Source organism: Bactrocera dorsalis, chromosome 3, assembly GCF_023373825.1.
Source record: "Bactrocera dorsalis isolate Fly_Bdor chromosome 3, ASM2337382v1, whole genome shotgun sequence".
Lineage (NCBI taxonomy): Eukaryota > Metazoa > Arthropoda > Insecta > Diptera > Tephritidae > Bactrocera > Bactrocera dorsalis.
In genome coordinates this window covers 91442634-91461899 of record NC_064305.1, presented here as the reverse complement: position 1 = coordinate 91461899, position 19266 = coordinate 91442634, and the positions used below count along the sequence as shown (strand labels likewise).

General features: G+C 37.3%; 5 protein-coding genes across 7 annotated transcripts; 1 reads left to right on the top strand and 4 right to left on the bottom strand.

Annotated features, from left to right (window-relative positions):
- Positions 1-1300: 1300 nt before the first annotated feature.
- Positions 1301-4928, bottom strand: LOC105230535 (uncharacterized). Its single transcript, XM_011211333.4, has 8 exons — positions 4677-4928; positions 4461-4605; positions 3832-4395; positions 3607-3770; positions 2785-3554; positions 2604-2727; positions 1869-2544; positions 1301-1801 (listed from the first exon to the last, which is right to left on the bottom strand). Exons 1-8 carry the CDS (start codon positions 4743-4745, stop codon positions 1608-1610), a joined length of 2706 nt encoding a protein of 901 aa, XP_011209635.2. The 5' UTR covers positions 4746-4928; the 3' UTR covers positions 1301-1607.
- A 291-nt stretch (positions 4929-5219) lies between these two features.
- LOC105230534 (GPI ethanolamine phosphate transferase 3) lies at positions 5220-9665 on the top strand. The gene is made up of 6 exons (XM_011211332.4): positions 5220-5675; positions 5737-6380; positions 6449-6632; positions 7059-8664; positions 8737-9182; positions 9255-9665. Exons 1-6 carry the CDS (start codon positions 5523-5525, stop codon positions 9453-9455), a joined length of 3234 nt encoding a protein of 1077 aa, XP_011209634.2. The 5' UTR covers positions 5220-5522; the 3' UTR covers positions 9456-9665.
- A 446-nt stretch (positions 9666-10111) lies between these two features.
- LOC105230533 (H(+)/Cl(-) exchange transporter 7) lies at positions 10112-16902 on the bottom strand. Of its 3 annotated transcripts, none has more exons than XM_019991876.3 (13): positions 16764-16902; positions 13635-13870; positions 13259-13459; positions 12989-13190; positions 12518-12786; positions 11850-12458; positions 11686-11779; positions 11437-11606; positions 11195-11377; positions 10938-11141; positions 10715-10873; positions 10563-10646; positions 10112-10507 (listed from the first exon to the last, which is right to left on the bottom strand). In XM_019991876.3, the coding sequence occupies exons 2-13, from the start codon at positions 13836-13838 to the stop codon at positions 10385-10387; spliced, it is 2502 nt and encodes an 833-aa protein (XP_019847435.2). In that variant the 5' UTR covers positions 13839-13870; positions 16764-16902; the 3' UTR covers positions 10112-10384. The 3 variants fall into 3 exon arrangements, with proteins under 3 accessions (XP_019847435.2, XP_011209633.2, XP_011209632.2); XM_011211331.4 differs by lacking the exon at positions 16764-16902 and adding an exon at positions 13929-13950; XM_011211330.3 differs by lacking the exon at positions 16764-16902 and having other exon boundaries at positions 13635-13919.
- LOC115066469 (uncharacterized) lies at positions 14277-16426 on the bottom strand. The gene is made up of 2 exons (XM_029552199.2): positions 15088-16426; positions 14277-15020 (listed from the first exon to the last, which is right to left on the bottom strand). The coding sequence occupies exons 1-2, from the start codon at positions 15759-15761 to the stop codon at positions 14912-14914; spliced, it is 783 nt and encodes a 260-aa protein (XP_029408059.2). The 5' UTR covers positions 15762-16426; the 3' UTR covers positions 14277-14911.
- Positions 16556-19196, bottom strand: LOC105230531 (uncharacterized). Its single transcript, XM_011211325.4, has 5 exons — positions 18895-19196; positions 18467-18827; positions 18080-18385; positions 17536-17739; positions 16556-17475 (listed from the first exon to the last, which is right to left on the bottom strand). Exons 1-5 carry the CDS (start codon positions 18918-18920, stop codon positions 16858-16860), a joined length of 1515 nt encoding a protein of 504 aa, XP_011209627.2. The 5' UTR covers positions 18921-19196; the 3' UTR covers positions 16556-16857.
- Between the last annotated feature and the right edge of the window lie 70 nt (positions 19197-19266).

The following is a 19266-nucleotide window of genomic DNA, read 5'->3' as shown; positions in this document are numbered from 1 at the left end:
AATTTGAAATCCCGTAAGCTCTTTAAAGTCAAGCAAATGTGGACTAGTCTCACTCGGCTTCAGTTTCAAAAGGTTCCAACTAATTATCTAAGACATCAATCGCTCCGGGAATTATAGCTGTACGATTTTGTATTAGAAAAGTTCTTGGTGCAAGACAGATGCTTACTATGGGTACCTTGTAATACAAGAGCTTTGTGCTCTTTCTTTCTTAAGATCGCGTTTTAGCAAGTTGTTTCAGCCGCAGTCACAGAAGCGACAGAATGGGTTATATAATTTTGATTTTCATCTAGTCCTCCGAACTGCGAAGCTTCCAGATTTCTAAGACGAGTTCCAGGTAAGTCTCTCTTCCTTGTACTTTTTGCACATTTCATCGATACTAATGCCCATCCGGCTCGCATACGATACTAGGCCTGTAACTAGTACAACAACTATTCTGCAGTCTTTATGAATAAATGTGATAGTCTTGACGATGAAATGTATGTCCTTAAGTCATTCCTACTCACCGTCATCCGTCTGTCTTGCTTTTTAGCTCTGCGCCGTAGATTTCGCCGATGGAATCATCAGCCATTTTTAATCCGTCAGTGTAGATGTTCTTTAGTCCATGTCGCATGCTCCTGCGTCATACACCGTTGTTGTTGTAGTTGTTAACTGTCACCGAAATCACTTAACGGTAAACTCAGGAAACGAGCTGCTTTGACGGGTTCGCACCATGGTCAGGAGAGAGTTAAGTAAGTTGGTTCCATTGCGCATGCGTGGAGGTGATTAGTGTCATGCGGGAAATCGTTGCATGCAGGACATAGATTTTGTATATCAGGGCCTAGTCTGGATAAGTAGGAGTTTAGGTTGCTTGATGGATCTGCCAGGTCTGTACCGTCTCCATCTCTGCATCCAGACTACCATTTTGAGGCGGCGTAGTTTATCACCTTCCGGCCGAATACCTTGCATGTTGCCAACAACGTTTGTCTTTGTCCCACGGTGGCGTGTGGAGTAAAGGCTGTTTTATCACTCCTGTTATACAGAGAAAAGCGATCCGCTTCACAGCTTTTCTGTATGAGATTTTGCTGACAGCGGTCCAACACTCCAAAGTACCGTGTATCGTTCCCACGACAGTCGGGCCTATGTACGTAACCGGAACGAACCCGGACTGTTATCCGGCCAAGGACTGTCAACTCGGCAGAAATCTACCGCCACAACTACCGTGAAGCAATATTAAGATGACCCTTATTTATTTGAAACAAGTTCATTTTTATGCATTGCAAGCAATCATATTTTCTTGAGAATAAAATTTGAATCATTTTGTCTTGTTTTTAATTTTATTTTATTTGTAAAAAAGTGCAAAATGTGTCATGATAATCAAACACGTTAAAATGCTTACAAAATTCCTTATGTATACACGAAAAGCACTCCTCATATGCGTATATATGAATAGGATAGTGCAAGAGAATTTACCAACAAATTACAAACAATAAAATGATTAATAATTCGAGCAAGCAGCTACTTGTACTAAATACAACTAAAATTCCATTTCAAGTTAATTAACAGACTAATCTCAATTTTATATGTCATATACAAAACGAAACGATTATTTATGAAGACAGAGCAGACGTTTAATATTTTGGCAGCTCCGAATAACGTGGCGGGGTTGTCCATAGGACGCTTGAATTGCGTTTCAAATGATGCGAACTAATATTGGGGAAGATCGAACGCAAATCCGGTGACATCGGTTGCACCGAAAAGAAGCTGTCAATTATTTTCGTAGGCCAGTATTGCTGCATACGAATTGCCGAGCCACGTACGTGACCTGTTAAAAAAACAATGAAAAACGCATATTATAAAAAGTGAAATTTTTGTCATTATCTTAAACGTACTTCGGCTCCAAGTTGGTGGCGGTGGTCGCTTATACGAAGTCTTTTCCTCTTCATCTGTTGAATCATCTTCATGCAACATTTCGAATGTGTACTTCGATTGATGTTTCGGTGGTGGTGGCAACATTTTCGCTGCAGCAGCGCGAGCATTCTGTTGCTGCTTCATTTGTTGCAACAACTCACGTTCTTGTTCGGCCTTTGCTTTGGCGGCCTTCAATTTGGCGGCATCTTCTTGCTGTCGCAAGTTACGCTGGATCTCCTCGAGCGCTTGTTTCTTCTGTTCAGCCTCTTGCTGCTTTTTGAGTCGCTTTTCCTCGCGCTCCTTCACTAATTTCGCTGCACGTTCAGCACGTTCCCGTTCTTTAGCTTCTCGCTGTTGGGCGGCGATGAGATGTTTCTGTTCTCGTTGCTTCTTGCGCTCCTCGGCTAAGCTATGCAAACCTTTGCGAAAATCTTCGGCGCTATTTTCGCGAGATAAAGTTTTTGAAGCAGTTGTACTGGCAGTGGCTTTAACACCAGCAATACCTTTCGAATGCGGCATTACTTTAGACGCACTATTCGGCACCTTCTTAACTTTTGCTAGTGAGCCTGTGAGATTAGAAGATTGCGTTGGTGTTAGGAACCTTCCTAGTGTAGGCACGGATGCGAGCTTTCCAAAAGTTGGGGTGTTTATACTTGACTGGAAATACATATAACCATATATAAGGAAAGAAACAATTATTTTCAACTCTCATTTACCGGTGCTGTGTTTTCCTTAGTTCGTTTCGGACGACCAGAACTGGTTACTTCTGTAGTATGTGCAGCTATAGCAGCATTTTCGAAAGCTTCAACCTTTTTCTTCACCGGACTTTGCACAAGGGGACTAAAACCAATAAATTGGTAAGAATTATGTCAAAATCAGAAATCTGTATATATTTACTTGAATAGTTCATTCGTACGGGTGGGCATTTTGAAAATCTTAGCTGACCCTAATTTTGTGGAAGCTGGACCAGGTTTTGGCAGGGTTGCTAATTTACCCTTTGGCTTTTCTGGTTCAAATGACTCATCCTCGGTTATTAGGCTGTCTTGTTGGGGATGTGTGGTGTCTTTTGCAGTCTCCATCGAATGACGGGACGAGGCAGTCGAATTGTTTGCTTTGTCACTGATGGGCACATTGTATGTTGTGTCTCCCACCGAAGTGACTGCTCCGCCTGACTTTTTGTTTATCGTAACAGTCATATTAGCATTTTGACCATCCATAACAAAGGTGGCCTGTGCAGCATCCACTTGGAACGTGGTTTGTGCGGCATTTGCACAAAATGTAGCATCATTTATGACAGCACCTGTTACTACTGTCAAGTTACCAGCCTTTTCGGGTTGTGCAGAATTATTTCTAGTCTCATTCATTCCTGCAGCGGCAGCAACTTCTGGTGGCACTAGTGAAACTCGCGTGGGCGGTGTGCTAACAGCTTCATTTGAAATTGGGTGATCCACCGCATCTTCATAAACAGATCCACCAGACGCACGGGTTTGTTTACGAGTTTTACGGGTAGTTTCGGTTGCATCAATGTCGCTAAATCTTTCAACTTTTATAGGTTTGGGCACAGCATCCTTTTTCTTGCGACGTTTAGTATTAGCGGTAGTATTAACCGAAAGAGTGGTGGAAGCCAGTGTCGAATCGTCGCTACCAGGTTCAGATTTTATAGGAATCTAGATAATTGCTAATGATTAGTTAATGATTATTGAATTTTTTGAAGCTTACCTTTGGCAATGGAACAGTTTGTTGCGCACTAACTGACGATTCCAGTGTTGTAGAAGGTGCCGACGGCTCGACATTTGCTTTGTCATTAGCAACTCCAATACTACTCTTTTCACGTTTAATTTTGATGCGTAGGCCACGTGTCTTACCGTCCTCTGTAGAATTGCCTACCATTTAAAAAAAATACACTTTTACGGAAAATTAATTAAAGAAAATTATTATACATACGTTGAGAATTTTTATCTGTGGCTTCATCGTCTGAATTCAGCTCCACCACAGATGGAGCTTTTGTTGGAATGGCTATTACAGAATTTTCAGATGTGATGCTAGCAGTAGATTTGGAAGCATCACTGTTGCTCTGAACTGTGTTATCATCAACTTCGTGCATTTGTGAGGGTCGTTGTTCATGCTCCAACTTCACCTTAGTAGTGTTGTTTTTACTGGGACGACGCATTTTACAGTTAAGTTTTGGTTCTTTCAAGTTCTTTTCTGATTTCAATTTTGCTGCACGTTGTGGTCTTGAGAATGACGTTTCATTATTAGCAGCGACTTGTGTTAAATTACTCTGCGCAGTAATAGGCGCTGGAGGAGGTGGCATCAATTTTTCCTCTAATTGTTCTTTGTATTCAACCTTTGCACTCCTTGGTGCAGGTGTTGGACATAAATCGGGAGTTGCTGGGACGTGTTCAATATCAATTTGCTCAGCTTCCATGGTATCGGCTGTGGCAAGAAGTTTAGAGTTACTCGTACGCGCTGACAGACGAGGAGAAATTTTTTCAGGAATGGACTCATCTGTTTATAAAAATTATTAAAACATAAAAATTTTACAATTTAAGAATTTAGCTTTTTCTACTCACTATCGCTTTCCGTCAGATCTGACAAGCGTTTAATTCGTTTCTTTTTTTGTTGAGGGGTGATGTTAGGCAACTGACCCAATGTAATTGGTTCAAGAATTGCAGTTTTTTGTCCACGAAGTTGATCGCGCAAGTCTTTAATAAATTTCTTTGAAAGAAATTGAAAATAATTACAAAATAAGCAAAACGCCAAATCTGTAAGCAATTTTGCATCTTTACCTCTTTAAGCTCCTTTAATTCATTGCAATATTCGTCACTCGTCTCAATTATTTTCAATAATCCCTCCATTTCGTGTCTTTGTCCGGCAAAGTAGTTAACTTCGAACTGAACAAATAGAATTTATATAAAATCCTCTCTTTTCCTATATTTATGCACCAGAAATGTATATTTTTAATTGTATCAAATAATTTTCACAATAGTAAACTAAACCAAATTCACACCAACATCTGCCACAAATGACTCCAAATACACATTTTCAAATCCGTTAACAGACGCCCGCTATGGAACTATACGACAGTACTGCCAACTTATTGTACTACGCGACATCTACAGTGAAACGCCTTTAACCCACAATGTGCAACGATGTAAACATACAAAAGTTGAAATTAACAATATTGTTTAACAACATAAATGGTTAATTTATATTTTGTGAAGTTAAAAATATTTTATCTTTTAAGCAAAATTATTATTAAGTCCATACATTTCTAAAAATATGGTCGCTAAGTTATTATTGCTAAGTCGTTTCTCTTCATACATACATATGTGCCCTGACAGAAGTATTTCCATAAACAGCTGACGTTTTCACTCAAACGACAATAAAAAACGAAATTATTTATTGTTTCACAGTATTTTTTGCATTTATTACAGAAAATTAAGTAGTTCATTGGCCACGAGATATAAAATCAAAATTCAATATGCAAAGATAAAAGTTATCAAGGCGAAAACAGAAACAAGTTCTCAACGCATCGCAGTAATAAGTTCTAGTCAGCGCTAAGCAGAATCATTGGAGCTGCTTTGCATTAATATACATTAATAGATTTTACCTAAAATTAACCCAGTCAAGCCATGAATTATGCGTGGAGCTATTTTTTCGTGCTAATATGGTTGGCTTATTTGATATCATCTGGTGTTCTGCTTTTCTCGCGAGGTTTTCTTCTTTCACGTGTATCCAAAACGGATATTAGCTCATGTCAACGCCTATCTTTAAATGAAAGTGATGTAAGTCATTAATTTTTTGTATTAATAATGATAAAATATTGCATATATTTTTTATTTTCAGGAATATTTTTTAAGTGAGGAAATTGTACAAGAAATCTTCAAGGATGTAAACGCTACTTCCAATTTGTGTCTGCCGCAAAAGTCAAAAGTGATTATTTTGCTCATTGATGCACTAAAATATGATTTCGGTGTCTATAAGGAGAATATTTCAAATCCACTTCCTTATGAAAATAAGCTGACAATAATGTACGATTTGATACAAAGTTCGCCCGAAAATGCACACCTCATGCAATTTAAAGCCGATCCACCAACAACCACTTTACAGCGCCTTAAAGGTCTTACAACCGGCAGTTTACCAACCTTTGTTGACATGGGCTCGAATTTCGCTTCTCCCGAAATCAACGAAGATAATATTATTGATCAGTTGGTCAGACATAATCTGCCCATGGTATTTTTGGGTGATAGCACATGGACAGATCTGTATCCTAGACGTTTTAGGCGTGCTTATTCCTATCCCAGCTTCGACATATTCGATTTGGATACAGTGGACAACAAAATTGAACAGTTATTGCCAAAAGAACTTGCAAAGGATGACTGGCAGGTACTTATTGCTCACTTTCTTGGAGTTGACCACTGTGGCCACAAACACGGACCTTTACATGAAGAGATGGCCCGTAAACTCAGTGAAATGAACGAAGTCATAAAGTAGATCACATATATACTTATTCTAAAGTAGGCAATAAGTTTAAAAATTACATGGTTGCATTTTTTAGATCAGTTATAGCAAAAATGGATGGTGATACAACTTTACTTGTGATGGGTGATCATGGCATGACGGCATCGGGCGATCATGGAGGCGAAACCGAAGATGAAACTAATGCATTGTTATTTGCCTATACTAAAGGCAACAAATTCATCGGTAGCGAATTTGGTTCTGATAATACAACTATGCAGCAGGTAAGCTTATGAACACCAAAGCGAGAGATAAACTCCTCAACGTATTTATAACAATCGCCCTTATCGAAATGTAGCAATGCGTAAAATTTCTTATCAGTCCAAAATGTACATATTTATTTTAAAAATCATATCTATTTTAATGTAAGAAGGCAGAGATAATATGCAATTGTTATAGCATTGTGACACACGTCAAGTTGTGCCTTCTTAAACAATTAAATATACCTTGATTGCGTCACTTATCTAAATGAGAACAGATATTAGCAATAATCAAAGCAAATATAGAAACAGGCTTTTTTAAAGAAAATCCAATTCAGCATATACAATTTTCAACTTTTCCTTTCCTTTGATTTGCATTGGTTTTGCGCAATTTCAATAAGTGCCCATTATTATTCATAATTTAATATTCCATTCTCTTATGTCTTTCAGATCGACCTCGTACCCACCTTGGCCACAATACTGGGTGTCCCCATACCCTACTCAAATTTGGGCTTAATCAATTTCAACATCGTACCTGATATTAAAGTGCCGTACATGAACAAATTCCAGACACTTTTACTCCATGCCTGGCAAAATGCGCAACAGATGTATAAGTACTTCTTCAATTATGCTTTGGAGAACAAGCGTACATTCAGCGTTGACGAATTGGAGAATATGCATAACGAATATGTCTTATTCACTCATCGCGTCAAGACGGTCTACAATGAAGCGGGCTTCAAATCGTTTATTGGTGATCTAAATGCTAATATGCGACTAATTCTCAACACGTGCCGTGAAATTTGGGTGAAATTCGATGCTGTGCAAATGTCCCAAGGACTCTTGTTTACGCTGCTGCCAATATTCTTTTCATTTCTGGTAGTCAACAACTTAAATGCCTTAGAGCTCTACCGTATATTCACACCGAAGGGAGTTACATTTACGTATCTCGTAAATATTGCGGCTGGTTTCTTTGGGTATCGCTACTTCAAGAACTTCTCTTTCAAATCGGAGGACCACGGCGTGATATTCTTTACCAACATCGTCAGCGCATTTATTCTAATTTTCCACGCCCTGCAAAATTGGCGTACAATTGCCAACAATTGGTCGGCGGTGAAGCGTTTCGGCAATATGCCAACTCGAATTATTTTCATAATCGCCGTCAGTGTATTCTTCTCCAACAGTTTTATCATACAGGAACCGAAAATACTGTCATATCTACTAGTAGGATCCATTCTACTGCTGGCGTATGAAATCATTCAGAAATGTTTGCGTCTTGAACTGAATAAGCGCTTCAAATGGTCGCAATTTTTACGTTCCACCATCGCGCAATTGCTACTGTTCAGCGTACTGGCGATTATTATCGTTCGTTACACGTATATGCTCTTCCGTTGTAGAGAGGAACAGGGAAACTGCGTAGATTTCTCAGGCAACTCTGACGGTTTCTCGATAAAACGTCCAGCAACCGCCAAGACCTACATTTTTGCAGTGGTCATTATAGTGCTGTACACAACGCTCTCCCGACTCTATCTAAGGCACAGCGGTAGCTTAACCGGCGGTTCGCCCAATGTATGGCTCGCACGGTATGGACCCACAATAGCTTCGATTTGTGCTGGCGGGCATTTGTTGCTTGCCCATAGTGCCGTGAAAAATGTGAAGCGCACGCACATCGATGCCATGGCGCTGGTAATTTACGGCCTCATGCTTGTGCAGATAGTTGTGCTGTGCGTTTCGCCATTGCTGACTTTCTACGTTCTGCCCAACTTTAGCACACCTATTCAAATTAGGCCGTGGGACAACGTCATACCGCAGATATTCAAGAAGATCAAGCGCATGTATGACGACGCAGAGGCTCGTGTGAATCAGATGGATGCAATGGTCTATGGGCTGACCACCGTGTACTCCTCAGCCACTATCGTGTTTGGACTGTTTCTCAGTATGATGCTGATTGTACTACTCGAACCGCGTGCCACAATTGGTATGGTCGCGTGTATAGCGATTTCGGTTGTCATCATCTTGGTTCATTCCACATTGCGCTTTCGAACAGCGGCGAATTTAGGTAAGAATACTGAACTAATTGACTTTTTAATACTTGTATTTATCTCAGCTGATATCTAATTGTTTACGTTAGCAAATTGCATACAGCCAACATTTACGGGTATAGTCAGTTGGTTTTTATTGGCACATTTCTGCTTCTTTGCCACGTCTCATCAAACCACCCTCTCGCAGATTGATTGGCGCGCTGCTTTCGTTGGTCGTACCAGTGGTCTTGGGAAGTCGCATTTAATTTCTGGAGTTCTAGTTATATTGAACACATTCTGTGGACAAGTCTTCTTTTTTTGCATGTACAATCTGCTCAGTTTGTTAACATTCTCACTTTGCGCACTTCATCCGAAATTCATAAAAGGTACAACCGCTGCAAACACGAATGCGAATGGGACGCCCGCCACATCAACGGTCGAAGGAATTGGCTTGGACATGATGCGTGGCGAATTTCTGCTGTATGAAAATGAAGGCACCTTCCTTGCCAGTTCATTTAAACTCGCAGTACAGTTTTTAATACTGCAAGGAATTAAGGTAAACTATTTTAAATTTTTTCTTATTTACTTGTTTATTTCGAATTAATTTCATACATCCACTTCGTTGCAGGTGTTTTGTGCCATGCTGGCTTGCACCATTCACTGTCGTCATCTGATGGTGTGGAAGATCTTTGCGCCGCGCTTCATTTACGAGGGCATTGGCACATTTGTCAGCCTGACGGCTCTAATTGTTGGATATTTCGTTATTCTGCGCATTAATCGCGCTTTAGAGCGTTTAATTTTCAAGGCGAACAACTTGAAATTAGATTAAAATGCTTTGTTTTACAGTTGTAATATTATTGTAGATACTCGTTTTATGATTTTACCTGCCTTATTCCCCAGCGACTTTGGCAGGCATAATTTGTGTTTTTGTGTTTGTATACTTTACAATAGTATTGATATTTTGTATTAAACTAATTTATTTGAAAGAAACCTACGTTACTGCATTTGATATTTTAAATAAAAAGCGAAAAATTTTAAATGTCTCCAAATTATTTCCCAATTCAGTCAAGTTGAATTTAGAACAAGAAAAAACTTTACTTCGGTTGCACCAGAACTATAATATCCGATATCGGCGGTTCCGACAAATAAACTGCTTCTTGAGGAGAAAAAAATGTGTGCAAAATTTTCGATCGATATCTCAAAAACTGTGGATCTAGTTTGCGTATATACATACAGACAGACGGGCATGGCTAAACGACGCAGCTCATCGTGTTGATCATTTACAGATGTATATAAATATAATTTATAGTGTCTCGGACGTTTCCTTCGGAGTGTTACAAACTTCGTGTCAATATATACGCTGTTCCGAATATAATTATTCAAACGATTTTCATCAAAAAAGAAAATAGAAAAGCGAGTCGCCCACAACTTATTACACAATCGGTTTTCTGCATTAAAACATTACGCTTTTATCCTCCTACGTGACTTCGGAGTTCAGTCCATACTTTATAATATATTTTAACAATTTACAGTACATATCAAGTACAAAAATACATTAGGGTATATATGAATATCGATTACTAAAATAATACACGATAAAGTAAATAGTCAAATTAATTAACGGGATTAATGTATGAGAATATAAGAAGTTATTCGAAAAAATAAAATCGTATAATCCACAGCTGGATATTTATACTGCGACTGCATATTATAATAATACAGTCATATTTTATATTAAATACATGGGCATGCAAATTATTATTTATACAAAAAATCCTTGCGTGTAATAATACCAACAACACGATTTTCACGATCAATCACAATCATATGACGCAAGCCCAGAGCCCGGAACTTCTTAAATATCTTTGATGCTGAATCACACTAAAACATCCGTAAATGAATATCATTTTACTTAACCAAATTATAGAAAACTTACTTGACTAACACGCACTGGCGATGGATTCATAAAAATATCCAAATTTACAGTGTAATTTTCTTTTTCATTTGGCAAGCGCACGCTCTGCAATATAGAGGGGTCAAAGTTTTTATATTATTAGCGCGTTTGAATAGTTAAATTGGTTTACTTACGTCAATTGACGGATAACGTGGGTAAACGTTCCTGAAGGTTTGTATTGAAACCTCTTTCTCCCAAAAGTTTTTCTTTTCTTCGTAAAATGAATTCAGCAGAATCACAATCAGTTGTGAGCGCAAAACAATGCCGCAAACTCGACCATTTGCACGATTATTCTGAACAGCAGAAAATAAGAACATATAATTTAAAATATATAAGTCAAAATTGAATTTTACTAACACCCTTTACATCCTCCACTACTGGAAAGCCGTTATGTTTACAACGCCGCAGTACTTTATATATGTACTTCGCACTGTCGCATTTCTTTATACAGACAACAGGCGTACTCATTAATTCTGAAGCTTTGAGCCCTTTATACTTCGGTAGAAGCTCCCAAGGCAATAGCGGCACACAGCTCATTTTTATTTGAATGTCGTAGATGCCCTACAAAAGTGTAATTTTCCGTATTATAGTTAAATGTAAGAAATGAAGCCCACCTCAGTAAAGTAATCTCCGACCCACTTTGCACTAATTAGTGTCACAATCAGAGGGAAGAAAAATGATGTTTCCACACCGGTTGTCTCCATGAGTATGACCGAAAGACTAATAGTCATACGCAGCACTCCACCTAAATTGGCAGCTGCGCCGATGAGGGCATATTTACCTGGACTTAAAAATGTCTAAAGAAGAAAGTATGTGTAAGATAGCATTTGCGATTATCTTCACTCTCGTCAATTACCGCTTCAGGGAAAATATAGAAGATGATCATGGCCACTAAACGGCCCCAAGCGGCTCCTACTAACCCCGTTGGTATAAATATGCCAAGAGATACATTTAGACCAAAGGTAACACAAGCCAGAAAGTAGTAAACTAATGTGAATACCGTCAGCGTTAATATTTTGTGCGAGCCTATGAGAAAACGAAAAAAAGTTGAACATGAAATGGATTACAAGAAAATAAAAGTCAAATATTGTATATTTTTCTGTACCTGGTGGGTCATGAAAGAGTGAACGTACAGTCGCCTCCGGTGTTTGGAACCAAAGTGCAGCTACGGCGTTGTATTCATTATCCTCACAAAAGAGCTGCAAATGTTATGTGATCATATTTAGATAAGCTAAAATGTTATATGTATATATTTAAATTGTTTCCTACTTGTACTGGATAATCGGTTGGGTCATTTCCGAGTGGGCGACAGTCATTTATGAAAAAAATCATAACACATGCCAATGTCACACCGATAACTGCCACAAGTGCTGCTTCTAGAATTCGTGCAAATTTGAACTTAATGAAACGTGAACGAAATCGGTTTATATGCGTATTATATGAGTTCCACATGGCACCCAAAAGACCACCAGTCACGCCGAATAACATAAATATAGGTAACTCGAAGTATTCAAATGTTAGGGGTTGCTCGAATTTGCCCAAATTAAATAGGCCCGTAAAAGTAAAATTATTCAAACCATGATATGCGGAAAGGACAATGTTTAGCGTGAACGAACTTATAATAGATGCGACCAGGGTTCGCCAAATAAGATTTTGGTTCCAGAAACTAGCTGCCTCCTCCAACGAGAATAACATTCCGCCGATTGGAGAACCGAAAGCAGCAGCAACACCAGCTGCAGCGCCACCCAATACAAAATCTCGTTTCTCATGATCATCTCGAAAAGCTCGAAAAATTCGAAAATCCTTAACAAACGTTGTACTTTTTCCTTGTGATATACCCGCAGCAACCACGGCGCCGGCGTGAGCCATTGGACCTTCCTGTTCATTTTGAAATCATATTAATAGTAAGCATTTTATATATATTTCATGAAAATCACCTTTCCTCCCACCAGTCCGCCTACTACCGCCGTTACCACACCTACCGCTTTTACAGCCAGTGTTTTTATACGAACAATTCGAGGAATTTTAACACCGTTGAGATAGCTTTTTACTTGAGGCATTCCACTACCAGCAGTTATTGGCTCTACATAAGTTACTAACGCTGCACCCAATACCACTGGTACTATGCTCATTGCCATCCAATAGATATACGGAATAACCAAATTTCCTCCGGGGTTGATATTAGCAGCTACGTTGTTGTCAACAGCTAGAAGTAAGATCATTTCATTATACATTTATTTCATGTCCGTTAGTCGTAAAAAAAATATTAAAACCGTATTTTCCGAATTGATTTTTTGAAAAGTTAAAATTTTGCATTCGCTTATACATACACTTCGGATAAGACTTTGGAATTTCAGAAACTTAAGTTGGTATAAAGACTTTACGCATTTAGAAATTATTGTTCGTACAATTTTTGAGGAACGTGTATTTTACTGCAGACAACTCTTCAATGGGAATGTCAATAACGCAGGCGATTAGCGCGGTCACAACACCAATTTGTATAAATATTATCCAACGCAGAATATCTTTTCGAATATTGAAACGCGCATTGTCGGAAAATTTTTGATCTTCCTTGAACAGTACATTATCACATACATCATAATCCAAACTCTGTCAATTCATTGAGAAAATTATATTTTTAAAAGAATCTTTAGCAAAAAATAAACATTAAAACGAACCTCGTAGACATCATCTTTAAGCGCAGTAGTGTTTAGAGTGCTTGTGCGCGAACGAATATAAAAAGTTGGTTCAGTTTGTCTTCCATTGGCTCTTCCTTCATTTGCCTCTAAGTTATGTGCTGATCTTAGACTATTATTTTCCGACGGCATGGAAATAGAGTTGGTATCGGGACCTGGTGGCTCCTGACCACCTCGATGTGACTATTTTAAAAAACGAAGATTATTATTGTTTGTAGAATAAGCATTGAATATGGTGATAAGGGGAGATAATGACTCATTGTTGCTGCATTGAAAAATTGTGGGTATAATAAAAGAAAACGAACTTATGGAAACATAACATGCTAATTTTTGAAAGGTATTTGTAAAATAAGCTTACCCCAGTGGGCTCCGCACCTCTTGGGTGTATTGCCAGAGGTTCGTCGTCGTCGTCGTCTTCGGTCTCTTGCTCCTGCAATTCTTTGTGTGCATCATCTTTTGACTTTGAAACTTTTGTAGGTTTACTTTTGTGTAAACTAATATCATCCTCGTCTTGGCCCGAATCGATATCAATCAGATGTTCTACGTCATCAGCCTTTTTCATTGTTAAGATTTAATGAATGTGTTGCTTTATAACTAAAGTATAAAAAAACAAATGTTCTGAAAAATCTTATCAACAATAAATTTTGCTTACGAGCAGGGTTGCAATTTTGATACGAAAATTATTTCACAGATTGGCATTGTTGTACGTTCGCTTATGTTGTCTATAGAGTCTTATGACATATGATGTTATATAAAAGCGGGGTAGAGCAATTTAGACAGGAATTTTTTGAATTTACGTTTTTTATTAAAAAAACATATGTCTTTTAACAATATACAGAATGTATGAAATATGAATATATGTATGGCTTGTGGAAACTTTCTGTACATGTCTGTACAGTTGTACGCAACTTTGTGTAGCGTGTATAGTTTCTGTTATATATTAGCAATATTATTAAAAAATGGAGTATTTGAAAAATAAATCGGGGAAAACCTAAACTATGAAAAAACGAGTACAATTTTATTATGAATTCCAATAAAGTGAGGTTGGAATCGCATATGTACATACATATGTAGCCATTAACTGAAAAATTTAGCACAAATGCTTTCCAAACTCATTGAATAGAGAATCCGGTCTTTCTGATCAAATTAGGTTAAGATGAAATGAATCTCAATATGAATCTTTAGAGATTCCTATTTGACTACACTTGTATTACGAATGACTAGCTGATAAATATATTTAATGGTTATTTTCATTTTAATGTAAAAAGTAAAACTTCATATTATTTCTCGTAAAATATACATTTTTATTCTAGGCCATTTAAATAGGAATCAAGTTTCGCTTAAGTTATGATTTTATTTTCTTTATATAAATTGTGGCGTCCCACATGACACTTCCATTAAAAATAATAAATATTGAAATAATAACATTGTTATACAAAGAGTATGTAAATGCTCTCTGAAAATTTGATTAAATACGTATTTATATAATAATACAATAAATTAGTGTATACTCGCAGTAAAGAGGAACTATGTGTTTGTTATTAAAGACCTAAGTTTCTTCGCAGGATTTCGAAGATAATAAGTCTTCTTTGATTGCAACATTTTTCAGTTTTTTTTTTTTGACTAGATTATAATTTAATCGTAACTTTTTAACGGGTATCCACCATTAAAAGTATCCACAGAGTTGATATTTATATTTTCGATTGCACAATATCCGTCGTCACCCCTAAGGTAACTGGTATAACTGAAAATAATTGAAATATAATATTTATTTGTTTTTAGTGAAATAATTATAAATGTTGATATCTTACATATTGGAAAAAAATTCCGAAAATGAGGGCAAAGTAGTGGAGCCGGTGTTGCCCATGTTTTCATTTTCTTTTCCTGCTATTATAATATCGTGGTAGTTATCATTTTCAATACATGTAAAATCCTCGAAAGTAGCAGATTGTGGACGGGGAGTGGGGCTGCTTTCTTCCGTTGGGGCGATTTGAACATTACAATTGAGAGCATGTTCGTATGCAAATTCTTCGTTGCCGTAACCGATTGCTTCCGTCTCTGCAACACTTGTCTCCTCATCATTAAGTGATTTGTTGCTGTTGTTGTCATTACATTTTGGAGCAGAGTCGTCAAAGCGCCAACCATCCCCATTAACTACATATCCCAGACGCTGTAAGTAGTCAGCAACGGTTTTTTCAGATAAACTAATTATTTCGGCGATTTTTTTGGTAGTAAAATGTGGATTTCTTTCGATTAACATTTTCACTTTATCACAATCTGCCACTCCAGGACGACCAGTACGTTGCCCATCCACACAACTTGTGTCGCCCTTTCGAAATTTTGAAAACCAAATTTGTACCACTCGCTCACTAACAGCATCATTGCCATACACAGCACAAATCTTCCTTTTCGTTTCGGTAGCTGTTTTATTTTTGCGGAAATAGAAAAGCATCAAACAACGTAAATATTCCTTCTTATTTTCCATATTTGTATGGCTCTGAATGACAGTAACTTAGCAATAAAAACTGTTTAATAATATTGGAGAACAATTGTGGCTGAGATGAAATACGCCAAGCAACTGATTTCCAAAAATTAAGACTTCCTTCTTGCTGGCTCGACGTTTCTCGATATCATTGTAATTAGTAAAAAAGCGAGATTACTTTTTTCTACCCTTATCTACATACATAATTCTGTCGGAGTTTATGTTTGGAGTTCACGAGCACGTACCTGCTTTTGTGTCTCTTTTTTAAATCATAAACAATACCCATGTGGTAAGATTGTGTAAAGCGCGACGGTGGAAAGGGTGTATCGTTAGTCAGGCCAGCTGGCAGGGGCACAATTATGCATGTAAAAAACACCCTTGCGAGAGTGGAGAGCAGTTTTTTGTAGTTATGCATGAGGGTTCGTCTTGGGTGAAATTTGTGGAAACAACCCCGAATGACTTTAAATGATAAGCGGTGGTGACTTACACAGAATCCGCGAGTGTAGATGAGTATAAAAAATGCAAAACTCGCGATAATTAATTTCCTTTCAATACCTTCAAATAGAAATTGATTCGTGGAGGCTTCGAGTACATTCTAACTTGTGTGCATTCAAATGGAATCTTAATACATACAAATAAAAATATGATAGACATCTTTTATGAATATAAAGAAAAGGACAAAAAGTACACATTTTCTTAGCGGAAATTCAGTATTATCATAACTACTATCGAATAATTTTTCAGCATATATGAAATTGATAACAGTTTTAACTTCCATCTTTTCATTTTATTGAAAAATATAAGTCCATGTAATTGTACAGATATCACACAAACAAGTTGCTGATTATAACGTAAATAACTTCATTCTAAACTTAAACTTTAATTCAGAACTGAAAGGTAGATATGATTGTAACTATAAGCTTATTTATATTAATGAATAAATGTCGGATCAAGGCTTAAAAGTAATAGTTTAACTTAACGTACATATATAATTAAGGTACTTACTAAATGATCTATACTTCAATTCAAGTACCATAAATATTTTTTTGTGAATAATATCCAAATTAGTTCCTAGACCTGCTAGTTAATGCCAACATTTCTAATTATGATATTTAAACTCAGGATGCAAAAATTTAAATTTTGCTATTTCCAAGCAAAGCCAATTGTTATTAGTTTGATTGTACGTTTGCAGTTCACGATGTAAACTCTGTAATACGGAGGACAGTTGTAAAATAATTTCATCCGATTTAGTATTCCCGACAGACGTATTGAAATGTGTAGTGTCATTTGAATATTGTGTGGCATCTACGCCAGAACTGAATCCAGAGGAACCTGACAACCCAGAAGATGTGGGATGTACAGAAAGATCGATTGGCTGTATTTCGGCTAACAGTAGTTCATTCTTAATCATGCTACCCACGTCATTGCAGTTCAAATCATATGACCTGCCACCAAGATCTTGACCAGCATCGTAACTGCTCACATCACTCGGGCATGGGGTTACGGCACTTAAAGTTGTAGCGCGACCGAGCAAGGACTGATCGCTGTTGTTAGCATAAAGTGGCACGTGCTCATCAGGCTGACTGAAAGCGAAGGGAGACATCTCTATTTGAGTGCGTTGATTTATTGTCATGCAATTCATACCGCTATTGCTTGCTTTGTTGTACGTGGACATTACTTCATAACCCGTTATGTGCTCGCTTGTGTCTATTGTTCCCTAGGGTAAAATGGCATGCGTTTATTTTCATAAGGAAAGCAATGCCTTGGCAATACTCACTGAAATGTTATTTGCATTCAAATTGTCGGAAGTATCAGCATCGTTTGCATCGATTTCTTGTGCTCTCTCTGTACAACTCATATTTGAAACGGTGTTTTGCTTGAGACTGTAATTGAGTGGTTGCTCATTATAGGCTTCCATTAGTGTTATATCACGTGCTCTCTCAAAAGCAGGTGTAATGAGAAAGTGATCGATCACATTCCACTGTAAAAAGAAGAGTGAAAAAGGAAATTGTTAATGTGAAATACTCCGAGATGCAAACAACAATAGCAACAAAGAAAAATGTGAATATCAGCGTCAGTAACGAAGCGCAAGATATTTTAACGGTGCTCTAAATTGTCTCTAATGAGTAGCGTGGATTTTATTGCTGATATGTTCGTAACGGTTTCTTAATATTGTTTTTTTTTGTTCTTGAATTAAATGAGATTGTTTTTATATAAATAACTTTGCTATGCGATATTTAATATAAATATTTTTACAGTAATCTACTGTACAAATTAGTTATTTTGTAAGTTGTATGTTAAATAATAACACGGTTAATTACCTTATGCAAAATGCTCGCGTTTTTCTCCCTTTTCTGTTGTTGCTGGCTTTGATCTTGTTGAATACGATTTTGTTGTTGCTGTAGTTGATGCCGTTGAAACGCGGCTTTAATTTTAAATAATTCTGAAGTTGGTTGCCCCGGGCAGGCCAATCGCTGTTCATTCCTCGACGAAGATGCCCTACTTCCATTGACGTTGGTATTACGACGACGTGTGGATTTACGGTTGCGCAGAAATCGATCTCTCCTTTCAACCAAGGCATTCACTTTCATATCATATATTTTTCCCATTAAATCGGGATGACGCCTCTAAAAAATTTTAAATAGTACAATAATTAGTTCAGTTTTGCGCAATCAAATTTGTTTAATTAGTTTTGTATTGCTTTTCACCTTTATATGCATATGGAAATTGCCTGTGGATCGCACGCTACCACGATATACGCGATCTGGTGGGCAATTGCAACATTTCACAGTTACATTTTCACCGTCTTGAGTTTGTATCTCAAACAACTCCCCGTTGAGTATGTAAGGAATATGAACATTGCGTGAGTTAGTATCAGGGAATATTGTTTTGTCAGAAGATATTGAAGTATCTAGAGATATTTTTTGCTTAGATTGAGCAGAATTCCCCAAACACACCTTATTAGCCATTTCTAAAGCGATCTCATCGGTGGTCGGGAGATTTGGTAAATTGAGCGTGGGTTTATTTATTTCCATTTCAGGCCTACCATAAAACCGTAATACGTCTACACTATTGATATTAGAAAATATTAATTAAGCGAGGATCCATCGACCCGCACCAAACGAAATCTACTTACGGAATGATGTTTTGGTTATGCTCCATATTTCGTACTTTCTGACCTTGAGTTGTTGAGAATTAATTCACCCTTACGCTCCAACAAATAATTCCATTTAAGAAAACAACTGTTACTATTTAATTTAAGCATAAGCTAACTTTTTAAGACTGACATAAGTTGCATCCAAAAGATATCGTTACAGTAATGCTTTTGTTGGTATACATATATAGATTTTAGCACCAGCAACCTAAACTTTTAATTTCACTGGTAATTTTCTAATTAAAAGCTAAAATATATAGAATAACACCAATAAGAATTTAAAATTACATTCATTTAGGAAGAAGTAAAATTATTTGAGGTAGCCACTTTATATGAATAGCTAGTGGGTTTATT

Bases quoted from the DNA above. Each gene is read 5' to 3' on its own strand.
- LOC105230534 (XM_011211332.4), top strand. From the start codon at position 5,523: ATGAATTATGCGTGGAGCTATTTTTTCGTGCTAATATGGTTGGCTTAT. The intron at 6,381-6,448 runs GTAGATCACATA...TGCATTTTTTAG, and splicing joins GAAATGAACGAAGTCATAAA to ATCAGTTATAGCAAAAATGG. The intron at 9,183-9,254 runs GTAAACTATTTT...ACTTCGTTGCAG, and splicing joins TAATACTGCAAGGAATTAAG to GTGTTTTGTGCCATGCTGGC.
- LOC105230533 (XM_019991876.3), bottom strand. From the start codon at position 13,838: ATGAAAAAGGCTGATGACGTAGAACATCTGATTGATATCGATTCGGGC. The intron at 11,607-11,685 runs GTACAGAAAAAT...GTTTTCTCATAG, and splicing joins ACTCTTTCATGACCCACCAG to GCTCGCACAAAATATTAACG. The intron at 10,508-10,562 runs GTAAGTTTTCTA...CGGATGTTTTAG, and splicing joins CGCCAGTGCGTGTTAGTCAA to TGTGATTCAGCATCAAAGAT.
- LOC105230531 (XM_011211325.4), bottom strand. From the start codon at position 18,920: ATGGAGCATAACCAAAACATCATTCC. The intron at 17,740-18,079 runs GTAATTAACCGT...TTCTTTTTACAG, and splicing joins ACGCGAGCATTTTGCATAAG to TGGAATGTGATCGATCACTT. The intron at 17,476-17,535 runs GTGAGTATTGCC...ATTTTACCCTAG, and splicing joins TGAATGCAAATAACATTTCA to GGAACAATAGACACAAGCGA.
- LOC105230535 (XM_011211333.4), bottom strand. From the start codon at position 4,745: ATGGAGGGATTATTGAAAATAATTGAGACGAGTGACGAATATTGCAAT. The intron at 4,606-4,676 runs GTAAAGATGCAA...TTTCTTTCAAAG, and splicing joins AATTAAAGGAGCTTAAAGAG to AAATTTATTAAAGACTTGCG. The intron at 1,802-1,868 runs GTACGTTTAAGA...TTTTTTTAACAG, and splicing joins GCCACCAACTTGGAGCCGAA to GTCACGTACGTGGCTCGGCA.
- LOC115066469 (XM_029552199.2), bottom strand. From the start codon at position 15,761: ATGGAAAATAAGAAGGAATATTTACGTTGTTTGATGCTTTTCTATTTC. The intron at 15,021-15,087 runs GTAAGATATCAA...AATTATTTTCAG, and splicing joins TCGGAATTTTTTTCCAATAT to TTATACCAGTTACCTTAGGG.